Source organism: Podarcis cretensis, assembly GCF_951804945.1.
Source record: "Podarcis cretensis genome assembly, chromosome: 3".
Taxonomy (NCBI): domain Eukaryota; kingdom Metazoa; phylum Chordata; class Lepidosauria; order Squamata; family Lacertidae; genus Podarcis; species Podarcis cretensis.
Window position 1 is genome coordinate 51,668,572 of NC_137172.1, and position 24,811 is coordinate 51,693,382.

At 38.5% G+C, this 24,811-nt stretch overlaps 1 protein-coding gene across 17 annotated transcripts in view; it reads right to left on the bottom strand.

Moving 5' to 3' along the window:
* Positions 1 to 521: 521 nt before the first annotated feature.
* Positions 522 to 24,811, bottom strand: part of AFDN (afadin, adherens junction formation factor) — a 92,782-nt gene continuing 68,492 nt past the window's right edge. For 7 of the 17 annotated variants that reach the window (XM_079971318.1, XM_079971314.1, XM_079971315.1 and 4 more), the window contains 12 exons: positions 23,524 to 23,589; positions 23,318 to 23,391; positions 22,337 to 22,455; positions 21,028 to 21,222; positions 20,077 to 20,168; positions 19,792 to 19,980; positions 17,367 to 18,395; positions 15,928 to 15,963; positions 12,651 to 12,785; positions 9,877 to 10,390; positions 4,453 to 4,534; positions 522 to 2,674 (listed from right to left, as the gene is read on the bottom strand). In XM_079971318.1, the coding sequence (XP_079827444.1) occupies positions 2,530 to 2,674; positions 4,453 to 4,534; positions 9,877 to 10,390; positions 12,651 to 12,785; positions 15,928 to 15,963; positions 17,367 to 18,395; positions 19,792 to 19,980; positions 20,077 to 20,168; positions 21,028 to 21,222; positions 22,337 to 22,455; positions 23,318 to 23,391; positions 23,524 to 23,589 (2,676 nt within the window). In that variant the 3' untranslated portion in view covers positions 522 to 2,529. The remainder of the gene's footprint in view (positions 2,675 to 4,452; positions 4,535 to 9,876; positions 10,391 to 12,650; positions 12,786 to 15,927; positions 15,964 to 17,366; positions 18,396 to 19,791; positions 19,981 to 20,076; positions 20,169 to 21,027; positions 21,223 to 22,336; positions 22,456 to 23,317; positions 23,392 to 23,523; positions 23,590 to 24,811) is intronic. The other 10 variants (XM_079971313.1, XM_079971307.1, XM_079971320.1 and 7 more) reach the window with 6 other exon arrangements.

Genomic DNA, 24,811 nt, shown 5'->3' on the forward strand with positions numbered 1-24,811 from the left:
GCCTAGGATTTGCCAATCAGAAGGTTGGCGGTTCGAATCCCCGCGATAGGGTGAGCTCCCGTTGCTCGGTCCCTGCTCCTGCCAACCTAGCAGTTCGAAAGCACATCAAAGTGCAAGTAGACAAATAGGTACGGCTCCGGCGGGAAGGTAAATGGCGTTTCCGTGTGCTGCTCTGGTTTGCCAGAAGCGGCTTAGTCATGCTGGCCACGTGACATGGAAACTGTACACTGGCTCCCTCGGCCAATAAAGCGAGATGAGCGCCGCAACCCCAGAGTCGGTCACGACTGGACCTAATGGTCAGGGGTCCCTTTACCTTCACCTTTAAGTGGCAAAAACAGCTCACTTCCAATCTAGTTTACTGAACAGATATTCATCTATACTATGCTATAGATTCTATAGCATTATCTAAAGCTAAAATTCAATTACGCACTTTGTGTCTTTGATTATATTTTAGGTAAATGTGTAACAAAATAATTAGATATTGACATTTGTGATTTGAACAAATACTCTTGATACAGACATTATGCAGTGCAAAGTTAAATACAATACAAAGTTTATTAAAAATAGGTTGCAAGTGAAATACAGTAGAAATGGGAAACTACAGCAGTTTTGATGTTTCTTTTTTTTTCATAATAATGCACAGACAGTTATGAAAAGCACTTTTACTCATATTCACATGTGGCCTGAATGCCCAGTAGCAGTCAAATCCACTCCATGGTAAGTGATATTTCTTTGCTTAGGTTCTAGCAGCAACAGTATTCCAGCCACAGAATATCTAGTGTTCTCAAGATAAATTGGGGGAGGCTTGCTTTTCCTGATTAACAGATATAGCAAGCATGCAAATCCTTCATTAACACTTTCAACCAATTTCATCTCCTACTTCATATTTAACAGGTGAACGGTAAAAGCACACTTTCAAATAAGAAACCTGAAATATGTAAAAAAAAATATTTACACTCCAATTTTAATATCATTAACTTGCATTTATTTATCATACAACTCTTATTAAAAGTGATTTCTAAGGCAGTGAAAGTCTACCCTCTGCATTTGGAAGTGTGCATAATTCCCTAAATATATATTTATAAGATAACATATTATACAGAAAAATCATCTAAAACCCAATTAAGGGCTTTATCAAATAGAAAATTTGCTTAGAATCACAATATAATATATTGTTTTAAACATCACACAATGAGAAACAAACTCTAATGAGGTCCTTATTCTCAACATCAGCCATACAGGAACAGTGGGAGAAAAAAAGATTTCAACTGCTTAAAAATTAAATAATGCTGCAATATAGTGTGAAAGATAGCTTGAACTGCCAATATTTTCTACAATATATAGAAAGAGGATGCTAGTAAACCAAAGGCTGCTTGACTAGCACTTCTCAACATGAAAGACCAAGTGATGTGCTGCCAGGCCACTGCAGTAGAACTATTTTTGGCAGACAATACTTTCATGTTTCTCATCACAGTAATAGTAACCATGTCCCTCTGCAAGTAGTACTTAATATGCTATCTATTAGTACTGGAAATCTTCTAGTCCTTTTAACATCTAACTTTGGTTTTGTCTCAGCTACAACGGGAGCTACCAGAAGAAACTTATTCCCTACTGCTTAAGTCTGGAATTTCTACATAGTTTTAAAACACTGTATTCTCAATCTACACGTACACGTACACGTACACACACACACACACACACACACACACATACACACACACACCATTCCTATGCGTCCATCTATATTTTACCAATCTCTTCCTTCAGCTCTTACCAAGGATTTCACAACTCAAGTTTTAAAAGTGGTTTACAGCTCAAGTGTAGTGATGAAGGAAGAAGAGCTGGAAAATCCAGGGTGCAGGTTTTATCACATCACTGGACTGCCACCAATATAAATCAAGTCAAGTATTTCATGTCCCCATACCTGTATGAATATAGATATCACTCTGTGTCTAATGATTAAATGTGCTAACACAGCCCTTTTAGTTTCAGAGTATTCAATTCTGTTTTTACTGCAAGAGAATATCCAAGGAAACCCAGACTCGAACCACAAGTTTTCAGTGATATGCTAGTAAACTGTTTACCACCTCATACTTTGAATCAAACAATCTAGAGTGCAACAAGCCAGTGCAGAGTTTAGTTTAGGCAGTTCAAGCTATAGCCACTTTTTCTGTTTAGCAGCTAACAAAGTATTTTTTGTAAGACAAGGAAGCAACAATTCTTCAGTAAGTGTGACCCAGGACCTTTGCAGAAGTAGTTAAACCCTCAAAGAAAGGAAAGGGTGTGGAGAAAGGACATAATGACACTTGATTCATATAATTAAAATACATTTTACAGTGCTTTCATTGTATAAACACAAGCTCTTGGGGAAAAAATGTTTTTCTTGCTATTGCAACATATCTAAATCTCAACCATCCAGATGTTGAGATTCCATCTCAATTGTCAGAGGACACTTCTTCCTTCTTGAACAGCCCCTTCCCTAGTCCCACAGATATTCTTCGGATTATGTTTCATAAGGTGCCTTTAATCCTATTTTGTGTTTAATTCATTTTCCAATTCCATTAATTTCCTAGATGCCTTAACTTTGTTGGACACATCCTGACCCTGGGAAAAGAGTCTCTGACGTTCCCGAAAAGTCAAGTTTTCTGGTGCACCAGGTAAATCTGCATCTTGACTGCAAAGAAAAAAATATCTCAGTGTTACAGAAGTATTACATTGCCAGAAATCTAGATGCTTTGCATATTTTTTAGCTGGGGTCTGCAATCACTTGCATATGTATTTGTAAATCCCATAGAAATAAAAGAAGCCTATTTCCAAGTAAACCAGATTAGGATTGGGTTGTTAGTCTTTACTTTTGCATGGACAATTTTGTCCACGTTGTATCAAATTATGTACAAATGTCAGTGCTGTTGTAAAGACTGCTACAATGTTTTATACAAAATTAGTTCATACTTTAGATTATTGTTATTATTGTTGTTGTTATTATTGTTATTAAAAATTCTATACTTCATCCAAAGATCACAGGGTGGCTTATAATATAAAAACACAATAATACATAGTATAGCGACAAAAACAAACAAACCAATGACCCTCTCCAGAGTTTAAAAGTCCATAGATATCCCTGTTCAGATAGGGACAGAGTTGGGCCACCAGCTGAAGCTGGTGAAAGGAACTCAGCACCACTGAGGCCACCGGAGCCTCAAGTGGAAGCAATGGAACAGGAGGAACTCCCAAGCTATGAAACTCGCTACTTCAAAGGGAGTATAACCCCTTTAAGAGCAGGCCATCTCCCATCCATCTGGCCAAGGAACAGTGCCTCAGTATTATGCGGACTGAGCTTCAGTTTGTTGGCTCTCATCCAGTCCATTACCAAGGCAAGACAACGGTCCAACACATCCACGGCCACATCTGCAGATGTAGTAAAGTAGGGCTGTGTTTCATCAGTATATTCCTGACAATGTACCGTACTCCAAAGCTCCAGATGTCCCCAGTCAGTTGCTTCATATAGATGTTAAACAGCATGAGGGTTAAAATGGAACCCTGAGAAACCCCACATTGAAGGCTCCACAGGACTGAAGCACACTACGCAAGTATTGCTCTCTGGAAGAGACCATCTAAGTAGGACCAGAACCACCACAAAGCGGTGCCACCCACCCCTAACTGGGATAGCTGCTGCAGAAAGATAACATGATCAATGGTATCAAAAGCTGCTGAAAGGTCACTCTCCCAACCGATATCATCATACAGGGCAAAAAAACAGGGCCTAAACCCCAAATGAAATGGATCTAGAAAATAAGTTTCCTCCAAAAGTGCCTGGATCTGGTCTGTGACTATCCCACTCAAGAACCTTGGCCCAAGAAGGTGAGACTGGCCACTGGCTTGTAATTACTTAAGATTTTCTGAATTCAGGGAAGGTTTCTTGAGGAATGATTTTACCACGGCCTCCTTTTTCCTTTTGTAGTGAGGCTGTGGACACAGGCCGTCTTATCTTTTGACAAATGTATGGTTGTTTACACCTGCCTGTCTTGAGAGACAATGGAGTGCGCCCCTGGGGGTGAAGTCAAACCACTACATTAGCACTCAAATTACCTCTTTGGGGGAGCAAACCTGGGCAGTGTGTATGGAGTTCCTGGCCTGCCCAGATTACAAGAACCCCCCTTTCAGCCTCACTGATTTGGTCCAAAGGAAAGCAGAGCAATACCAGCTTAGCTGCAGGGGTTGCTATATTTTATGGCAATGCAACTTTATATTTAGTTCTTACACATAAATGTATAGCATTTAGAAAATGTCAGGCATTCTCTAAGTTTCAAATAATAATTTCCTTTTACAGGAGGGACTACAAAGTTTATGTTCAAACGCTTTTGAGACTTCAACTATCTAATATTCAAACCATGATTACATAAACTGCTTACATACATTCACCATTATTATTTAAGGCATTTTTCATTTCACCTTTTTGCTTTTTTCTCTCTCAGGTCCCGGAAGGGTTCATGTGGGCCTGCAATTGCTCCAGTAGATCCAGTGTAGTTTGAGCCTTATGCAAGAAAAAGTACAAGGCCAAATGAAATATCTGTTCAGTGCCACAAGGCAATATTACTCCCCACCACCACAAACACACACAAAGCTGCAGTGCTTTTTCGATAGAGTAAGATGGCTCAATCTGTGCTTTCTATCCTTTAAGATGATTCAAAGCATACACTTCTGTCTTGATTACTAAAATGAAAGACATATCCTACTAAAACAAATAATTGTCAAATGCTTTTGCCTTAAGACTTTACTTTTTAAATACTATTATGATAAAATCAAATCAAATGCACATTTGAATGATCATCACAAAGCAACAAAATCAACTAAGAATTCCAGATTGAAATGTGGAAATTCAGTATGCAGTTAGACTGCTTAAACCCCAATTAAGCTTACGAATTTAAGCAGCCTGTGGTGCAAGATTATTATCTCTGCAGTTTCAAGGGAGGGCAAAGAACTAGAATTATTGCTTTTTTGTGCTTAAATATTACCCACTGACCAGCTTTATGACATATAAGAATATATTCTTTTCTGGTATTCTAAGGCTGCAAAATTATTTAGTAATTTTATAGAATATATTCAGAGATGGGGAATTTGTCCTATCTTTCTCTAAGTTTCTATATGTTTTACAGCACTGCACCTTTATATTTAGTTCTCACACATAAAATTCCCACAAAGTAGACTGATCTTCTCCAAAGGCCACAAGACAAAACACATAATTTATATGTGAAATATCAACACCATGCCCACATTTTAAGGTCTTCCTCACTTTTGCTTTTTGTTCTGTTAAGAAAAACATAGTCGCCACAAATCCTTGTCCGTTTTCCACTCATATTTTTTTAAGTCTCTTGATAATCTGTGTTGTGTCTTGTGAGCTTTAATCTACACAAAAACAAATGCATGCTCCTTCCAATAGTATTTTTAATTCAACTTTATAGATTCTCCAATAAACTAAGAATGCAGTCTGAATAAAAATGCAGAGAATCCACCATGCATGTTAACTAAATATTTATAACAAACAATTATTCTGTCCTCTGCCAAATTTTAAAGCCAAAAAACATTTTTTTTTCAGTGTTGAAAGATCTGCACAGCAGAAAAATGCACCTAACCTACATTTGTATATTTAGTCAAGGCTGATCAAGCTTTATTCCCAAATTTGTGACCACCAATGTTTGAAGTGATTCCAAATGATCCAGTGGAAGGAGCTTAAGAACTGGAGTTTTGCAGAAGCACAATTTGCCATATGTTAGTAGTGTTCATTAAAGAACAGAAATGTGTTAGTGAGATGGTGAGATGACAAGCTGTATAGTGAATTCTTCATTTGTGCAAAGAGCTTTGTATTTTATGCAGGCAGTATTGACTAAACATTTAAGAGAAATGTGTGACCTGTTTTATAGGCTTTTAAGAATGTGCTGAAATGAAGGTGAAGAATCATATTACATAGCATTCCTCAATATTACCAAAATGTACCCACATTTATTTGTATCTTAAAATGTGATGCTAGTAGTTTATTGGAAGATGTAGCTGCCTCTCACAAATATGAAAAGGGTTGGGTAAGGATTAAGATTAGCAGTATTTTTTGGAACAACTCAGTTTAATTATGTTGTGCTACACTGACTCCCTGTCAACCACTAGAAAAAGATGGCCACCAACTGACCACTTTCAGGCTGAAATTAAGTATTTATATGTACACTACAATATTCAAACAAATTTTATTCTGGAACTTGGCAACTGATCATTTGCATGAATTAAATTATTCAAGCAGATGTGTTCAGTTTTTGTTAAATTAGTACCAGTAGAGGAAGTACAAAAAACTACTTTAATAATTCATTTTTATTAAATGGCATCAGGGCTGGAATACTGTATCCCTCATTTTGGCAAATATTATATCTACCTATTTGTTAATTAAGTTTGCACTCAACTCTTACAGTGTATGTGGTAAGTGAGCGCTGTGTAACATAAATAGAGACAGGTGTGGTGGCTACATAGCAATATAGTAACCAGTTCACATAAATTGGAGGTTCAAAAATAGGTTTCCTATTGGTATTCAAAGAAGTACATAACATCAGTGAGTGTGTTTCTATTTTGGGTTACTGCTATTATAACATTAAGAGCAATTGAAGAAGCCTTGCTGGCCTCCTGCGTCTCACTACGCATGGTGGTTTAAAGGGCAAAACATTCAGAGAGCCCCGCTTACCAAAATTAAATTGGGAGAATATTTAGAAAAGTAAGAGTTTTAATAAATTGGTTTTCCTCTTCCTAATTATCAAAAGCTAAACCAACCACAACCTTCTGTCAGTGTGGCACCCCAATTCTTTTACACTAGAATTGTCGTGCTCTGCAGATAATGGAACTATTTTCTGCCAAGGTTATTAGGTTTATTCATTTATGCTAATGAGAATAAAGTCAGAAAAAGTAACTTATGGGAGAAAGTTAGGGAGGAAGCACTAGAAATGGAAAAATAGGCTTCTGCTTCAACTCTAGGCAACCAGTGCTAGAAGCATCAATATATGCTTATTGATATTGTTTGTAAGTTAATTTACCTCTCCCCCCTGAATCTTCAAATATACACCTAACATTTCAAATACTGTTGTTGGGTAGTATACTCTTAAAGCCATTTGCACATGAGATACATGCCAAATAAGCAGAAGCCTTTGACAATATCTCTTGGAAATTTATGAAGGGAAATTGAAAAGAAATGGGAGTGGGACGGGGTTTTGAGAATGGGATTGATGCAATATATTCAGAACAAAAAGCTAAATTGATAGTTAACAATGTGGTTACAGAAGAGTTTAAAATTGAAAAAGGAACACGACAAGGCTGCCCCATTTCCCCTCTGCTATTTATTTCGGTTCTGGAGGTGCTCTTGAATATGATCAGAGGGGACCGGTTGGTGGAAGGAATCCAGGTCGGAGCGAAACAATATAAACTTAAAGCTTTTGCAGATGACCTAGTTTTGACCCTGCAGGAGCCAGAATCTAGTACGAAAAGAGAGTTACAATTGATTCAAGACTTTGGTTGGGTGGCGGGATTTAAATTAAACAAACAGAAAACTAAGGTGCTGGGAAAAAATTTGACAGATACAGAGTCAGAACGGTTTCAGAGAGAGACAGAACTAACTGTGGTTAAAAAAGTAAAGTACCTAGGGGTAAACATAACAGCAAAAAATCTGAATCTTTTTAAGGATAACTATGAAAAATGTTGGTCTGAAATTAAAAGAGACTTAGACAGTTGGACAAAATTGAAACTTTCTTTGTTAGGCCGAATTGCTGCTATTAAGATGAATGTATTGCCAAAAATGTTGTTTTTGTTTCAAACACTACAGATTGTGGACAAGACGGAGTGCTTCCGGAAGTGGCAGACAGACATCTCTAAGTTTGTCTGGCAGGGCAAAAAGCCCAGAATTAAGTTTAAGATATTAACTGATGCGAAAGAAAGAGGGGGCTTTGCCCTGCCAGACCTAAAGTTGTACTATGAGGCCGCAGCTTTCTGCTGGCTAGAAGACTGGCTACTTCTCGAGGACACTGACGTTCTGGATCTGGAAGGTTTTAACAATGCTTTTGGTTGGCATGCATACTTATGGTATGACAGGGTTAAGATCAATAAGGCCTTTAAGAATCATATTGTCAGAAAAGCAGTGTTTAATGTCTGGACAAAATATAAAGACTTATTGGAAAATAAAACTCCAAGGTGGCTTTCACCACTGGAAGCTAAGGCCCGAAAAAGACCCAATATGGAGGCCAAATGGCCAAAATATTGGGAAATACTAGAAAAAGATGGAGACAATTGGAAATTGCAGAGTTTGGAGAAAATGAAGGATAAAGTGTGAGACTGGTTACACTATGCTCAGATTAAAGAAGTCTTTAAAAATGAGAAAAAGTTAGGGTTCCAGGTGGAGAAATCGAAGTTGGAAACAGAACTGTTAGCGCCTAAGACTAAGGTACTTTCAAGAATGTATAACTTGCTGTTAAAATGGAATACACAAGATGAAATGGTTAAATCGGCTATGATAAAGTGGGCACAGGACATTGGGCACAACATTATGTTTGAGGACTGGGAAGGGTTGTGGACCATTGGGTTGAACTTCACTGCATGTAATGCTTTGAAGGAAAATGTAATGAAAATGATATATAGATGGTACATGACCCCAGTTAAACTTGCCAAAATATACCATTTGTCTGATAATAAATGTTGGAAATGTAAAGAAAATGAAGGAACATTCTTTCACCTCTGGTGGACTTGCCCTAGAGTGAAGGCTTTCTGGGAAATGATATATAATGAGCTGAAAAAGGTATTTAAGTATACCTTCACTAAGAAACCAGAGGCCTTCCTTTTGGGTATTGTCGGCCAGAAGGTGTTAAGGAAGGATCGAACATTTTTTATGTATGCAACAACAGCAGCAAGGATACTTATCGCTAAGCACTGGAAAACCCAAGATCTACCCACACTGGAAGAGTGGCAGATGCAGCTGATAGACTATATGGAACTAGCCGAGATGTCCGGCAGAATCCGAGACCTGGGAGAAGAGAAGGTTGAAGAAGACTGGAAGAAATTTAAGATTTATTTTAAAAAGCATTGTAATTTGGTTGAATGTTAAGAAGGATGCTAGATCATAAATAATTGAGCACCACTAAACTAGATGGAATTAGGATGACAAGTGAGATTGAGGAAAAAACATAAACCTTTGGGAGGATTATTAGATTATATTTTAAACGAATGGGATACAAGAATGTAAACAAGATGATAAATTGCGGGTAAGAATTGACAATGATGCAAGTGGGAGCGGGAGACGTGAGGGAGTCCAATGAAGCTAAGAAAATATGTTATGATATATGTTTCATTGTTTTTTATTTCTGCATTTATGTTTAAAATTTTTAATAAATATATATATATATATAAAAAAAAAAATAAGCAGAAGGAAAACATCTTCCCATTATTAACAAACCAGACACACATGTCCTATTATCATGAGAAACATGTGGCTCAGAAATGTGAAAGCACCATGCACCCAGTGAAAATCAGAAACAGTAGCTGAAAAGAGATACAGAACAAAAGCCAAAACCAACAGTACTTTTAGCTGGTTGGATGGGGATTTTTTTCAATAAAAAAAATCACTTTGCTTTCATTATATGAAAGTAGGAATTACAGAGAGTTTGGTAAGAAAATGGAAAGACCACACACATTTAAAAATAGGATTTACAGTAGCACATCAGCACTGAAGTCGGACCACCATGCTTAGGACAGTGATCAAGTGAGATATAATCATGAAGTGATTTTGTTCAGAACACCATAGCGGGAAATGTGGAGAGAGTTTCATACAGAAAAGATTCTTAATTAAAATTTTGCGTCTACCTTTTGAGCTGCTGGGATTGATGAAACTCGGTTTGTTTGGTAGGGGAGGGGGCTGGCTCGTTTTGAAAGCAGTACTGTTGGCATTGACCGAGGATGGCTGGAATGAGTTGGAAAGAAATATGCCATCTGAGGCTGGGCGTGGCTGGCGTGAGGGCTGCTGTGGCTTAAGGCTGGCAGGAGGAAGGTCACCATAAGACTTTCTTGTACTGGAGTACTTATCCTGACCTGCTGCTAGACAGGAGTCCTCCTCCTCCTCATCATTGTATGAAACAAACTTGGCAGTATAAAGCGTATCTGGGGAGAGGACCTGTGTTTTGAGGTAAGAGGTGTTTCGCTGAGGTGGGGGAGGAGGAGCATTAGATGAAGGGGGCAAGGGTGGGAATTCATATTCCCGTGGAAGCGGAGGTCTGTACAGACCAGGCTCATCGGGCTCCAGCAATCTCCGTTCTGCCTCATCATGCTGACGGCGCCTTTCAGCTTCCAAGCGATTGTAATATTCTTCTTCTTGTCGCCTCTGTGGGCCCAAAGGAAACAAACGGTCAAACAAACGTCGGAGAAGGCCATTTTTATACCAACAAAATAAAACTCAGTTACAATTTCGTCTCTTATACCCAGTAAATTTGCAATGCTTACTATTATACATTATTTACTAGCTTCTTCAAATGTTGAGTAATCTTTGCACTTAAGACATGGTATATATTTTCACAGAGAAAATTAAACTTAAACATTACCAAACATTGCATAGAGTTTAAAGGAACGGTGCACACATAAGGCTAAATACAACTGATGTAGAATTCTACCTTGCTTTTAATGAGAAGAAAACCAGTAGCTCACAAATGTTTACCCATCCTTTTCAAGTTAGCACTTTAAAATTGTATTGACACTCATTGTTTTGACAGTATACTGCTCTAGAAATTAGGTATTGCTCTACCCTGTCAATTCTATAGAGTTTCTTGCACTGTATTTTAAGGTGTGTGAAGCACTGTATATACAGTACAACTTCTTTGAATTTAAATCATTGAACAGATATTACTCTCTTATTCAAGCTGATACTGAAGGAAAGTAGTATTTCCTGTCTCTAATGACAAATAACAAATTGAACATATATTCAATATAGAGTGAAAGTTAATGCCAAACTTTAACTTGCACATACGTACCAGACCAATGAAAACAAACATTATGATTCAGTTTACCATTCAACTGATAGTGAGAAGTTTTATACTTAATGAGCTTTGTTACCTGCATCCTCTTAAGAGACAATCCACACAATGGACTGAAGACCTGGCAAGAGCCCATACCCCTTTATTCCTTTCTAATTAAAAAATCCCCCATCTCCCTCAATTATTCTTTGGAACAGTAAAGGGAGCCATTGAAGAAATGCTATTCAACCATGGTTCAATTTTACATCTGTCCATTGCTAACCATAGTTAACTACAAGGCCGGTTCAGTGAACGTTTTTTGAGATGGGAAAGAGTTGTTCATTAAGAAGAAGAAGAAGAAGAAGAAGAAGAAGAAGAAGAAGAAGAAGAAGAAGAAGAAAAAGAAGAAGAGTAGTAGTTTGGATTTGATATCCCGCCTTTCACTTCCTTTAAGGAGTCTCAAAGCGGCTAACATTCTCCTTTCCCTTCCTCCCCCACAACAAACACTCTGTGAGGTGAGTGGGGCTGAGAGACTTCAGAGAAGTGTGCCTAGCCCAAGGTCACCCAGCAGCTGCATGTGGAGGAGCGGAGACGCGAACCCGGTTCCCCAGATTACGAGACTACCGCTCTTAACCACTACACCACACTGGCTCTCATAAGTAGGGATTCAGCCTACTTCCTAAATCGTGGTTGTTACATCTGCACTGCTCCTTATGAGATTGTTGCTCAAAACTTTTAATCAGTGAAACTACACAGTTAAGGATCCTGCTAGCTATGGTGAGAATGGCCCAACAAGATTCTGAATCATATTGGCAGTGGGTGGTTATGGAGAACTTGCACACAAGAGGGAGGTGAAAGGTGAAGAAAAGAGCACCTATGTGCCTTTCGCATGGAATTCTACAACTTCATACCTTGCCTGATGGCTCTTCCCTCCTTTGAAAAGCTTTAAAATATTTTTTATCTTAATTTTTAAATCATTTTAAACCTTTTTGCCACTTTCATTCTTTTGTCCTAACCACCTGGACTGAATTTCATCTTGAATCTCTCTCACTGTACTAAATATTCAACAACCTTGTACACTGGTACCTCTGGATGCGAACAGGATCCGTTCCAGAGCCCTGTTTGCATCCTGAGTAGAATGCAACCCGCGTCTGCTGCGATTCGCCGCTTCTGCGCATGACGTCATTTTCAGCATCTGCTCATGCGCGAGTGGCAAAACCCGGAAGTAACACGTTCCGTTACTTCCAGGTTATGCTCCGTGGCGACCCGGAAGTAACGGAACATGTCACTTCCGGGTCGCCACGGAGCGTAACCTGAAAAGGCTCAACCTGAAGCATATTTAACTTGAGATATGACTGTAATATATTTATTTTTGCACTTGTCCTATATATCTTGCCATTTATTAAGCTTGCCAATGGGGGTCTGCTTACTGGTTTTAGCTAGCATACAGCATCCAATACTTGTTAAGCACTATGAAAGTAGCAAGCAATGCAGTAACTCTCAAGGTTTACGTGCATAGAGCCAACCTGTTCTACAGTAGCATAAAATAGGGTGTCCATCCACCATTCATTAAAAATTGAATTCTTAGCAGTCAAGCATACAAAGATTTTTTGCTCCACTCAAGGGGGTCATAACCTTTTGTTCAGCCTCTCGCTTTGTCCGCTCCTCCTCTTGGCGCCGGCGCTCTTCTTCTTGCCTGGCCCTGTCTTCTGCTTCCCTTTTACGCATTTCTTCCAACTGCTGCTGCCGTCTACGCTCTTCATCCTGTAGCTAACAAAGATCTGTCTTCAATTTATTTTCCCAAATAAGGGCAAATGAATCCTCAGGACAGAAATCCTGACGAGAAACTCTTGGTTTGTTCATTTTTTAAAAACCCATAGTCCAACACAGGTGTTATTTTGTCACTGCTAAAGCAGAAAATTTTGGTCATGGGATGAGGATCAGTATTTCATCTTAAAACTCTGGAAAATTACTACTGTTTTTTACTGAGAGAAAAGAAATGTGCAGAGGAATTTCTTTTCTTCCCCCTGTCCCTAGAGAACATGCATGTTTCTTCTCCACAGTTTAACTTCAGTCATTTGTGAAGGTTGTTAATGTGATGCCCTTCAGGTGTCATTATACTACAACTGCCATCAACCCCAGGCAGCATGGCCACAATTAGGCATGATGGGAGTTGAAGTCCAACAGCATCTGGAGAGCAACACTTTGGCTACATCTGTGGGAAGGGAATGCAAGCAGCTTACACCTTATACCATTACATTGCTGTGATGGCCGGATGTTTGCAGCATCTCCCCACCCAAACAAACATCTAATGTGGGGCAAGTTTCTGCTCCCCACTAAAGAAGATACCAAAGGTCCATGTTGGAGAGCACAATGATACAAACACAAGAAGAACCAGGCACTTGCTGTTTTTTACTCGTTTGCAATGGTGAAATTCTTAAAGCTAATCTCAGTTCGAAATCAACATCTCTTTATGAAATTGTTGGTCCACTTGAAAGCAGAACATAAGGACAGGGGAAAATTAGGACTTTTAAATCAATGTGGATTTGGAAGGTTCAAAAGGCACACAAATGCTGTAGTGATCATCATCATAATGTCAATATCTATACCACCCTTCATCAAAAGATCTCAGGGCAGTGTACAGTATTAGAAACACATTACAAAACAACAATGGTAAAAACATAGTAAAAAGCATACTGACAGGTACCTAATAGTAAAATAAACATAATACTAATAGTCCTCTCCCCCACACTTTTACAGGCCACAGATTATTTAATAGCCATAGGCCTGGGTAAAGAGGAATTTGCCTGGTGTCTAAAGACATGTAATGATGGCACTAGAAGAGCCTCTCTGGAGAGAGCATTCCACAACTGAGGAGCCAACACAGAAAAGGCCCATTCTCTCTATATATTTATTATATATAATAATTCAAAAAATTCCCTCTCAACTTTTTCATCCCCTCATTTCACCTCAATTTAAACCAGGATTGCTAGACTATGGTCTACCAGACGTTGCTGGATTACACCTCCATCAGCCTCGGCCAGTGTGGCTAATGGGTACAAATGATGGGAGATGCAATTCAACAACATCTGGAGCACAGAAGATTAGCAACCCCTTTCCTAAAGTGCTGATGAGCTAACTGAATGAGCAGTGAAATACATTTATAGTGTAAATGTAGATGTGTACAATATTTTGGTAAATCTATCTCTTTCCTCTCACTTGCCTCCCCCCTCTCCAACTGGTCTGTGGGTCAGCAGGCATACAGTGTTGGAGGGAAGGTTTGCTTCTAGCTCTACTCAGCTTTTGAAAATGGCACTAATCCTACTAAAAAAACCCAGCTATGTACTTTACAGTGTAAATTAGGAAAAAAAACTTGTTAAAAAAACAAGAATTACATGTGTTTGTCCACCAGGTATGCAAGTCAAAAGGCAAAGATCCCTTTGCCCATTTAGTTTTTAAAAATGGCACTAGAATCGATCTGGCCTTGACAGCCTGCCCAAGTGAATAGCTATTTAGAGTAATATCTTTGGTTCTTCTTGACATTGCATAAGGATTTCCATACTGAATGAACCATTTGCAGTCATTTAACATGGAAAAAATCATGTGAATAAAGTGCATGGTAAGTGCAAAATATTCACTCATGTTCAAGGAGGGCCTATTTCTGCACAACAGATCATCTTACATTACTGGGAAGATTTTACAGAAGTAAAATGATTTCAGAAAGTGTCCTTGAAGAGATATGTGGATATTATCTAGTTAAGAACCTGTCAGAAAATTTCATGAAAGAATAAAGGAGAACTACTGGACTATGTCCCACACTGCTGAAGAGACTCAAATTGTGAATGCCAAAATGTCATAGTGGTGTTACTCTAAAGAGAAGCTTCAAAAGAAATTAAATGGGATAGGGAGACAAAAGTTTTTAACTATAATTCTATTTTATATCCTTCATCTCTTCCCTTTAAATATGTGGAGTGACATAGGTTAGATTGTGTTCAAAAATCCAGAAACAGAAAATTTTCTATAGCTTGAGAGTTATTTTAACATCTATACACTGGTTTTGTTTAAGGAAAAATAAAAATAAAAAATGCCGGTGAAAGGAAACTACAATGTGCCAACCAGATCACAAGCTGTATCACAGGGCAAACAGAAGTAAGAAATGATCAGGTGATCAGGGTACAGAGAACCTCATTTCTGCCTCATAAAACAGCTATATATCATGGAAAGCCTGCTGAGATGCATAGTTCTGTCTATATTATAATGCTGTTAGCTTCTGACACAATATTGCTACTTACTAGCAGCATATCCCTTACTGATCAACTAAGGGGTTATTTTTATATAGATATTTAGAATAATTATAAATGAGTTCCAAACTTTTTACTTCAAGGTAGCATTCCAAAAAGCAAAGCGCTAAAGCAAATAGTTTCTAGGAAATTAATGTGAATGCCAAACCATCCATTATGGGAGTAAGAAACGATAAATGGTTTAGAAGTTGAATATTGAAATGGTTAGAATAAATTTAATTAAATCTATGGTTTGCGGGACATGGGAGTAACAACAATAAAAAAGGGAGCCATTCAGTCCCAGCTACATATAATGTTTATCAAAGTTAAGGGTTATTTTTGGAAAATGTTAGATATATTATTCCTATAAATGGTCGGACACAGCTGCAAACAATTCAAAGATGCAAACAGAACACAACTTTTAAAGAATAAAGGCAGGAGTGGGGAAAAGCTAGGAACATACCTCAAGCAACGGCTGTGTGCTTGCTTAAAGCCCTTTAACACATTACACCCTGCCATAAAGCACTTAGAAAGCAATATCCAATGCATATTGGATCATTATTAATTAAAAAGAAGAAAAGGATAAAAAGCAGTAAGAAAAAGGCATTGAAGAGAAAGAAATAAGAACATACCAAATCTAGAACAGAGATTGCTGGCATAGCAGTCTGCTGCAGGTAGTAAGAGAAGGAAAAAGAAAGATGCTCAGTGAAAATAAGGATAAATTTAGATTTGCACTATGCCAAAAGCACTTTGATTTGTTACTACAGCTGTATAAAAGGAAAAATGAAAAGCACTGTTTGATAAGCTAATGTGGAAATGGTGAACATGTCTAAATAAATCAGTAAAAAATAGTTTTAAAAAGCAAGTTATTTCTGTAAACTGTGTCCTTTAAGATAGAACACACAGTCCATCTATAAGTGGATAAAGAGCTATACAATTTTTATTGCAAAAAAACCAGCCAATTAGTTACCTCATTTTAAAAATATTTGGTTATTAGAGATGGGGGATAATATTTCTAAAACGTACAAAATGTAAATTTATCAGTCCTAGCGGAAAGGAATGATTTAGGAGATGTTATGCAACAGAGATGACCACCTCACAAAGAATTATAATGCAGATTTTAAAAGAACAAGATTAATGTGTTAGATAACCCAAAATAAATAATTTTGTTTTTAAATGATATATTAATGTAGTTAATAAAGCTGTGTGACAAAACAAGAGGCAGCAACCACAAGATACCATATAATGAATCTGTCGAGGACACACTTAGCTTTAAGAAACTGATTTAAGTTGCAGTGAGCCACAACAGAAAAATAAAAATAAAGCAATGCTTTCATTGAGAAAATGCATAAAATGGTTGCCCTGGAAAGCAAATGCTTTTCACTGTGGCAAAAGCAGCACAATTTATAGACCAATTATTTACAAATCTTTAAATAAAGAATTGCACCACTTTTAACTTTCATCACTGTCAAGTATACGATCACTGAGTTAGTTTATATGCTGCTGCATTAAAAAAGTTTCTGTACGTTTTTAATCAGTTTTAAAAATCCAAATCATGCTATGCATTTTGACAGATGAAACATGAACATAAAATATGTTGTGGCATTGGCTTCATGAATGTACAAAAATCAAGCAGAATTAAAACTAGGCTTACTTAAAAAAAATACAGGTGACAGTCCTTCACTTTTTGCCCTTATGGACAACTATATATGTATGCAATCATATACTAGACTTAAACAAAGCAGGGATCAACATCTATTTATTAGAAAGGATGTCTAATTTTCCTGTCATTCCCTTGCTATTTGGGGGGCTGGGGGTAGGGAGGGAACTGGAAATAGAGCTATCTTCAGCTCAAGCTTTCCAGTTAGTAGCTTATAATACACCACTTACTTGGACAAAGTCAAAACAGATTAGACCAAACTTCATTATATACAATGAAAGACAGGGACAATAAGAGAGTCCAGTCCTCCTTTATCCTGTGGTGATATCTAAAGTGGGGGGGGGGGGGGGGTTTAGGCTAACAGACATTTTAGAATACAAACAGCTTATTAAAAGGATTCTCTCATTTTACCCTTGCTCTTCTCTCAGCTTCCAGTCGCTGCATAATCAGCATAGTATCAATATCATCATCTTCTTCATCGTCCTCATCATCATCTTTTTGCTTTGACTCTTGGAGTCGTTTCTGGAACTGCCACTCCAGCATGAGCTTGCGCAGGCGGTCATTCTCTTCAGCTGTTCTATCTGGCTTATTCTGAAGATCCTGAATCTCTTTGCTCAGCATGTCTGCAATGTGCATCTGCTGCTGCTTCTCCAGCTTCTCCTTCGCATCTCGTTTCCAAGGGTCAGGAGATAAACTATCAGTAGAGGACAACTCTTCTTTGCTGATGGTGATGTACTGCAGATCTCTTCGCTCAATGGTTCGGGGTTGCTGCTGGGGCTGTAATTCTCTAATGACAGTTTCCTGGGGTCTCTGCAATGTTGAAGGCTTTTCTGGTTTCACCTGCTGAACTGAAACTGGAGGAAGTAGGGACTGCGCAGGAATTAGTGGCTGAGAACGCATTTGCCCCAGTTTTCTTTCCTGCTCCCGACGCTTCCTGTCTCGCTCTTCCTCTAAACGGGCTTTCTCTTTTTCATACCACCTTTGATGTTCTTCTCTCTTTTTGCGTTCTGCAGCAGCAACCTGAGATGATGACTGTGGCCCCAACTGGCTTGGAGGTGGCGGCGGGGGCGGAAGAGGCAAATCCATTTGCAGCCCATCAAAGTCAGTTGCATAGTGCACTGGTGGAGGAGGGGGAGGGGGAGGGAGGTCTGTTCTGGTGGACTGGGAAGTCACTAGTGATACTGGTTGAGAAACAATAGGAGTTTTCCAGCGACCAGGTCCAGTTTTGGTTAAAGAAGAACCAGGGGGAATAGATTTAGAGGAATGGTTTAGATGCTCTTGGCTTGATGTGCTAGAATCCACAGAAGAATTCATCCATGGATCACTGTCTGATTTGCGATCAATATATTCCACATCTTTTCGTATGGCAACTTCTAGTCGACTCCTTTCTGGCTGATAAACTTTATCATCTCGTAGCTCCTCCTGAGAACGTGTTACACGCTTGAAGAAGGAAAAAAGTTTTCACATGTTAGAATTCATATACAGAAAAAAATTACTAAATGACAGTTTATAGCATTCTAGAGTGATGATGAAATGCTTACTCACTTTCCTGTAAAATCAACGCTTTCATAAACAGCATGTTGCAACAGTTCCAAGTACTGCATACAGGCTTTCATTCCAAACAAGTTATGCAAGCTCTAGAGGTCTGTGAGCTTTGATACACGATTACGAAATTACTTTGGGAGGAGAAAGAACAGCAACCTAATTTAGGCTGTATACCCATTCTCACACAGAACTCACAACAATGCCAAATTGAAACTACTTCCAGCTCTGAAACGTATTCCCATAGAAGATGTAGGGCTAGCAGATTAAAAGAAGAACTGAAGCACAGTAACTTATCTAGTCCTGCCTCCAACTGCTGTGACAAGCTTTTATTATAATCACAATTAACCCTAAGAGCAGCACAGGAAGTGCAACCATCTGTTCACTTTACTGTATTTCCCCACTCCTTCTCATAGTTATATAGGGTAGGAAAACATCTGATCATTAAATTCCTGGTAAAATATTCCATCTTCACAGATGCTGCATTTTGATTAGATCACTGTGAAGTTCTCCAGCATTAAGTGAAAAACACAACCATTGCACAGCATGTAATACCATTTGATAATAAGGCACCACATACCTTAGACGCTCCAATGAATCCATCTATAAATTTTAATTTTAATTCAAAATTCCTTAAGTGTTCCTTCCAAGATTTATTTTAGGCACAAAGTTGACCAGATGCAAAAGAATCGTAGTTAGAAACTATGAACAAAGGCAACTTATTTGGTGCTTCTCTATCAATGACCTTAACCATGACCTAGAAAGAATGCATTGTTTGGAATGAAAGCATTTCTTATGCTCTATTAGTCCAGAAGCACTGAACACAAAGCAACTTGTGTAAGATGCACTGTGAAAACGCTACTAGCAGATTGCTAATGACTTGGGTATTTAAAAGCGAACACAACTTAAACAGGCATTTTATGGTTTGACAATAGTTAATGCAGTCTTTGAATACTAAACTGCATTTACAGTCACTCTTAAGACACAAACCTTTGGCAAAAGTAATGTTCCCAATATTATTTACTATTGCTATGTTTGAAACATCAACTCTGAATATATATTGTCAAGTTTTCATACAAGATGCCAGTATGTATGGAACCTTTTCTTAGAAATTTAGATATATTGTGAACCTTTAATTTCCAATTTTAAAGCTAACCAAATAACAAATAGCAGCTGTAACAAACCAGAGATATTTTTACAAGTACTAAATATTAGGGGACCAATAATCTTATTATTCTATACCACAACACCAAAACCATTCAGTTAACTTAGTTGATAAAAGCAAATTTCTAACCTGCATTGCAACACTGATATAATGATTACTTTCAGGTGGAATTTGGGGTTTCTCTTCATAACTTGACCATTGATTCTGAGCAGGACCCATTCGATCCTGGGATTTGGAGGCTGGGAATGTGAAATATTCTCTGGTGTAAGTTTGTGTTGGGATAGGATATGCTTCAGGTCTGGATGGTAGTATCTGTTCCTGTATAAATATAGAAAGATCATTTACACTTTTGTACCTATTAAAACACACTACACTGTTATATATGGTAATTTTTTTTTGCTTGCTACTTCTAACCTCTGTGCAAAGATTTCCCGTAGACACTGATGTTATCTTGTTAGTGGTTCCAGCTGCATATGCATTCTTGGTCCCAGGACTTGGAGGCTGGTCTGTTGAGGGGGAAAAAAATTTAAACCACCTTTGTTAGCCTACACAAGAGAACTAATTCAAACTAAGAGAAATAACAAGGCTGATAAACTTGTTTGCTCCTCTTAAATAATGTAAGAAGAACAGTATACATAATTTGTTTCACAGCTAGCTATTCAGGGGTGGAATAACTAGCCTACTGTACATATTTATGACTACTGTATTTTTGTTATATTATGCATATTTCTTCATGTTGTAAGCTGCCTTGAGCATAGTTTTAACTATGGAAAGGCAACATACAAATCAAATGATGTATGCATGTACTTAGGGGTCTCAGTACAGTGGTACCTCGGGTTAAGAACTTAATTCGTTCAGGAGGTCTGTTCTTAACCTGAAACTGTTCTTAACCTGAGGTACCACTTTAGCTAATGGAGCCTCCCGCTGCTGCCGTGCTGCTGCTGCCCGATTTCTGTTCTCATCCTGAAGTAAAGTTCTTAATCCAAGGTACTATTTCTGGGTTAGCGGAGTCTGTAACCTGAAGCATTTGTAACCCAAAGCGTTTGTAACCTGAGGTACCACTGTACATAATTTTACATAAACATATACCCACTACAGCAGGTTCCTGAAAGCCTCTGATTTCTTCTTTGGCTCACCTCCTGTCCCAGTCACTTACAAGCTGAATGATGGCCTGTGAGGACTCACAATCTGATGTAATGTGTTGGGTGTTTCATAACATCTGTGGAGGCCTACACAGGCCTACATTCTTTAGAATTTAGCCCCTGTAGCTAACTATCAAATTTTTATTCCATTCATTTTCAGAGCATTTCAGTCCTCTACAGAAACATGGTCCATATAAACATTTTTAAACCATTTCTTGCTTACTTGCTACATTGGGACTAGATCGGTGATCAGCTCGGTTTTTCATCAGTCTGTCATCCCCTGGCAATTTCTTTGGTTCATTATATTCTGTCCAAGGCAACTGGGGGCTCTCAGGGGATCCATTCTGAGCGGAGTTGTTATATAGCTCAAATCCTTCACTCTTTGGTCGGGGTTTACCTGAGCCACGGCGGTCTGAAACTCCAGAAAGAGAGAGAGAAGTTGTATGAGAACAATCAGTGCTTAACTTCTCATATGCTTACTGCTTGGATTCAAAGCTGCCGGAACCTGGTATATGATCTCGAAGTCATGCCCCTAATCCCAGATGAATGAAATTGGGTGAAGGGAAGTGAATTGAGAATTTGGACTTAACTGTGAATTTGCCTGCTGTGTGCTGGTCAAATGGGGCTTTAGTCACTGGACACTCTCCTTTCTTATTTACTAGGAGGAAGGTTCTTTGAAGACAAGCTCAGACAGAGGCTAAACTATGAAGCACCTCCTGCTTCCTTTTTAAGGTGAATTAATACTGAGGTGGTAGTATCTCTGTGAAATGAAAGTGGCTTGCCCGGGGCCTCTGAATGAGAGATGAATTAGGAATCACTTGAATTACAGCTCCTTCCAAGCCAGTGAAATTAACAAATGAACAGAGTTGCCACACAATCTGTATTTACTGGGCCAAAAGAAATGAAATGCAGTATTCTCACTCCTATCCAGGTTGGGGAAGTACATAGTCATGGCAAAAGCACAGGTGTTGCACGCATTGTGTTCTATGTTCAACCCCAGCATCTCCAGCTAAAAGGATATTATGCAGCGGGTATCTGCAGAGTTGCTGCCAGTCAGAGCAGGCAGTACTAGGCCAGATGGATCAGAGGTCAGACTCAATATACGTTTGCCAAACAGTACCAACCCATAGAAAATGTTTTAATCTAATCTTCAAAACGCTTGACAATCTTGACGGTTTTGTCCTTTCAACAGGTTACTATTATTCCTCAAATTTAACACAGAAGGAAACAGATTAAGAAACAGTCTGTGCTCTCATTACTTCTGGGGAACAACCTTCCACACACTTAACACTGCAGTCCAATGCAAATTTGTCCAACAGTAAGCCCCATTAGTGAGACTTTCTGAGTAGACATCCACAGGACTGCATTGTACTAGACTTTAAGGATTTTATAAGCCTCTCATTCAGAGAAAGAATAATGAGTGAATTAGGCTGTACTATGTTTATTCAAACACAATTTCTAGAAAGCATGGAGATTTAAGATTGGTTTTCACCCAAAAATGTATGCGGACAAAAATATTTCAAGTTGTTTACCTCTTTGCATCATTGGAGACGGCTGGTTAAGCAAAGTTGCTAAACCATGATAAATTGCTCCTTGTTTTGCTACTTCTAGCGTCACTACTGATCCTGTTCTTGTCATCAGCTCTGCTGCCCTGAGGTGAGAGTTAAATAAAATTAATTTAAAAATACTATAATTGACAATAGCAAGATAGTACTAAAGATCAAAGAGAAAGTACAGAGTTTTCCAGATAAAAGATAAAACTAATTTGTTTAAAATAGTAATATTTGGAAAAAGGGCCTCTTTATGAACCATGAGTAGAATAAAATTTCATTTAATGTCTTGCACGCTAAACAACTCATCCAAACTTTCTCTAAGTAAAAAAACCCCACACACCACACAAAAAATTGCCAGTTTATTTTCTAAAGTAGAAATGGCACAAATGACTGTCTTTAAAACTGCACGGACTGCAAGCTTTAAATCGAATACAGGAATCAGAATTTTAAATCGACTTTGGGAATCAGAATTTTCTTTGATGAGGCACTCTGAGCTACTATCAGTGGTACTGCAACAGAAAAGGGTACACTAGTGTTGTTGTTGTTTATACCCCACCATCTGGCTGGGTTGCCAATCTGTGCAATCCCACTTCTGCAACTGCGGCAAAAGGGCTCAATTTTTCCCGTATGGCTCTAATAGAAGTGCTACAAGTCTGTGAAACAGTCTGGCAGACCAGATAGCATAAAGATGAAAAGCGCAGTCACTTTTCTCAGGAAACACCAAATGCCTCCTACAATTCAAAAAATCCAGAGCCATTGCAAGTCACAGCACTACACTACACAAGTTTGGGTGAGCAAATGTGTCTCAACATCTATGGCATGACCAGTGATTAAAGACAGAGGAGGTTGAGAATGGAATATATGTCAATCAAATCAAGGGGTGTAAAAGATGAGAGGAAAAGTCCTATGTGATTTATAACCCACACCACTCTTCTACAAACACATAAAAGCATGACATACCTCTCTTGGGATAGTCCAACCAAACTGCGTCCATCCACACTAAGTAACTGATCCCCTGCAGCCAGTCGGCCATCCTGGTTAAATGTTTCATAAGACAAAGGTACATTATACAGTAGGAGATTAGCCAAACTAAGCTATGTAGTTGATAACTATTCAAAATTAATCACTGAAATTTTAGTAATTTAATAATTAAAGGTACTACTAACCACATCTGCAGCACCACCTTTGACCACAGACTTGACATAGATTCCAAGTTTATCTTGACCAGCGCCCTAGAAAGAGATAAAACAATTCTTATTACAAATGCACAATAAAGGTTGCTTTTTCTGACAAGTTGCAAATCCTGCAATTCTCCCCACATTAATCCCTTCCCACCCCATGCAACTACTAAGCTTGCTTTTCACCTTCCCAACCACACTTATGAAGCCACTCTCTTCTGTTCTGCAGTTCTGCTTTGCAACCATTTTCATCTTCACTCCCAGATCCATGCATCCTCCTCTTCCCCCTCCATTAGTGCAACATATCCTGCTAACCTGCATCTTCCTCTTCCCACACATTGCAACTACTAAGCACCCTTTTCGCTTCCCACCCCATTATGAAGCCATCATCCCCTCCTATTCCACAGACCTTTTGTGCAAATGCTTTCACCTGCATTCCCACACCTCTTATTCCCCTTTTCACAGCTCTCTGAATTCCCATTTTCACCTTCATCTTCTTTTTCCTATCTCCCTCTTCCTCCTTTTCTCAACTCTCCTTTGCACATAGATCACCCCATTTCCATGCATTCTCCTAGTTAACAGCCCCCTTTGCGTTTCCCCCTCCTCCATGATGATGTATGTTACTGTACCTTTAAGATGAACAGAATCTTAAGCCTGTCAGATGGAGAATGTTAAGTTCAGTTGATTGATATTGCACACATATGAGTGTTTGCTTGATTAAATACCCCATTTTCCTGTCAGCTCCCTCCTACCTTGCTTTACTCAAACTTCTGTTGCTTTAAACCATCACTTCATATTTGCTCCCCTATCCCATCCCGAATTAATGCACATTCAGGATTGGGACGCAAAACTACAAATCCTCCAACAGGGGCTGTGTGATGACATTCTTTACATTTTGTTTTATTATACAAATAGAAATATAGGAGTGTGATGATATTGCAGTTTCGCTTAACAATTTACCCACTGATAACTAAAATATAAAACTATTTGATATAAGCATCTCACTGACCTCTATGACCATCTCTGCAAGGGCAGCCAGTATCACAATACTTATATTACTGATTGGCTGGTGGGCAGAGGAACTGAGGGGAAGATATTAGGTGGTCCAGGGCAAGACAATGCAAGTTCATAGTTGAACTGTGAGGTGAACAAGGACTGACAATTCTTAATTCAGACTCTTCAACAGCTACATCACACTATATCCCTGGTTATTTTGTTAGCTTGCAATTTCTTAAACAGAAGCCCTGCTGAATTTATGTGCGTTGCATAGCATTTG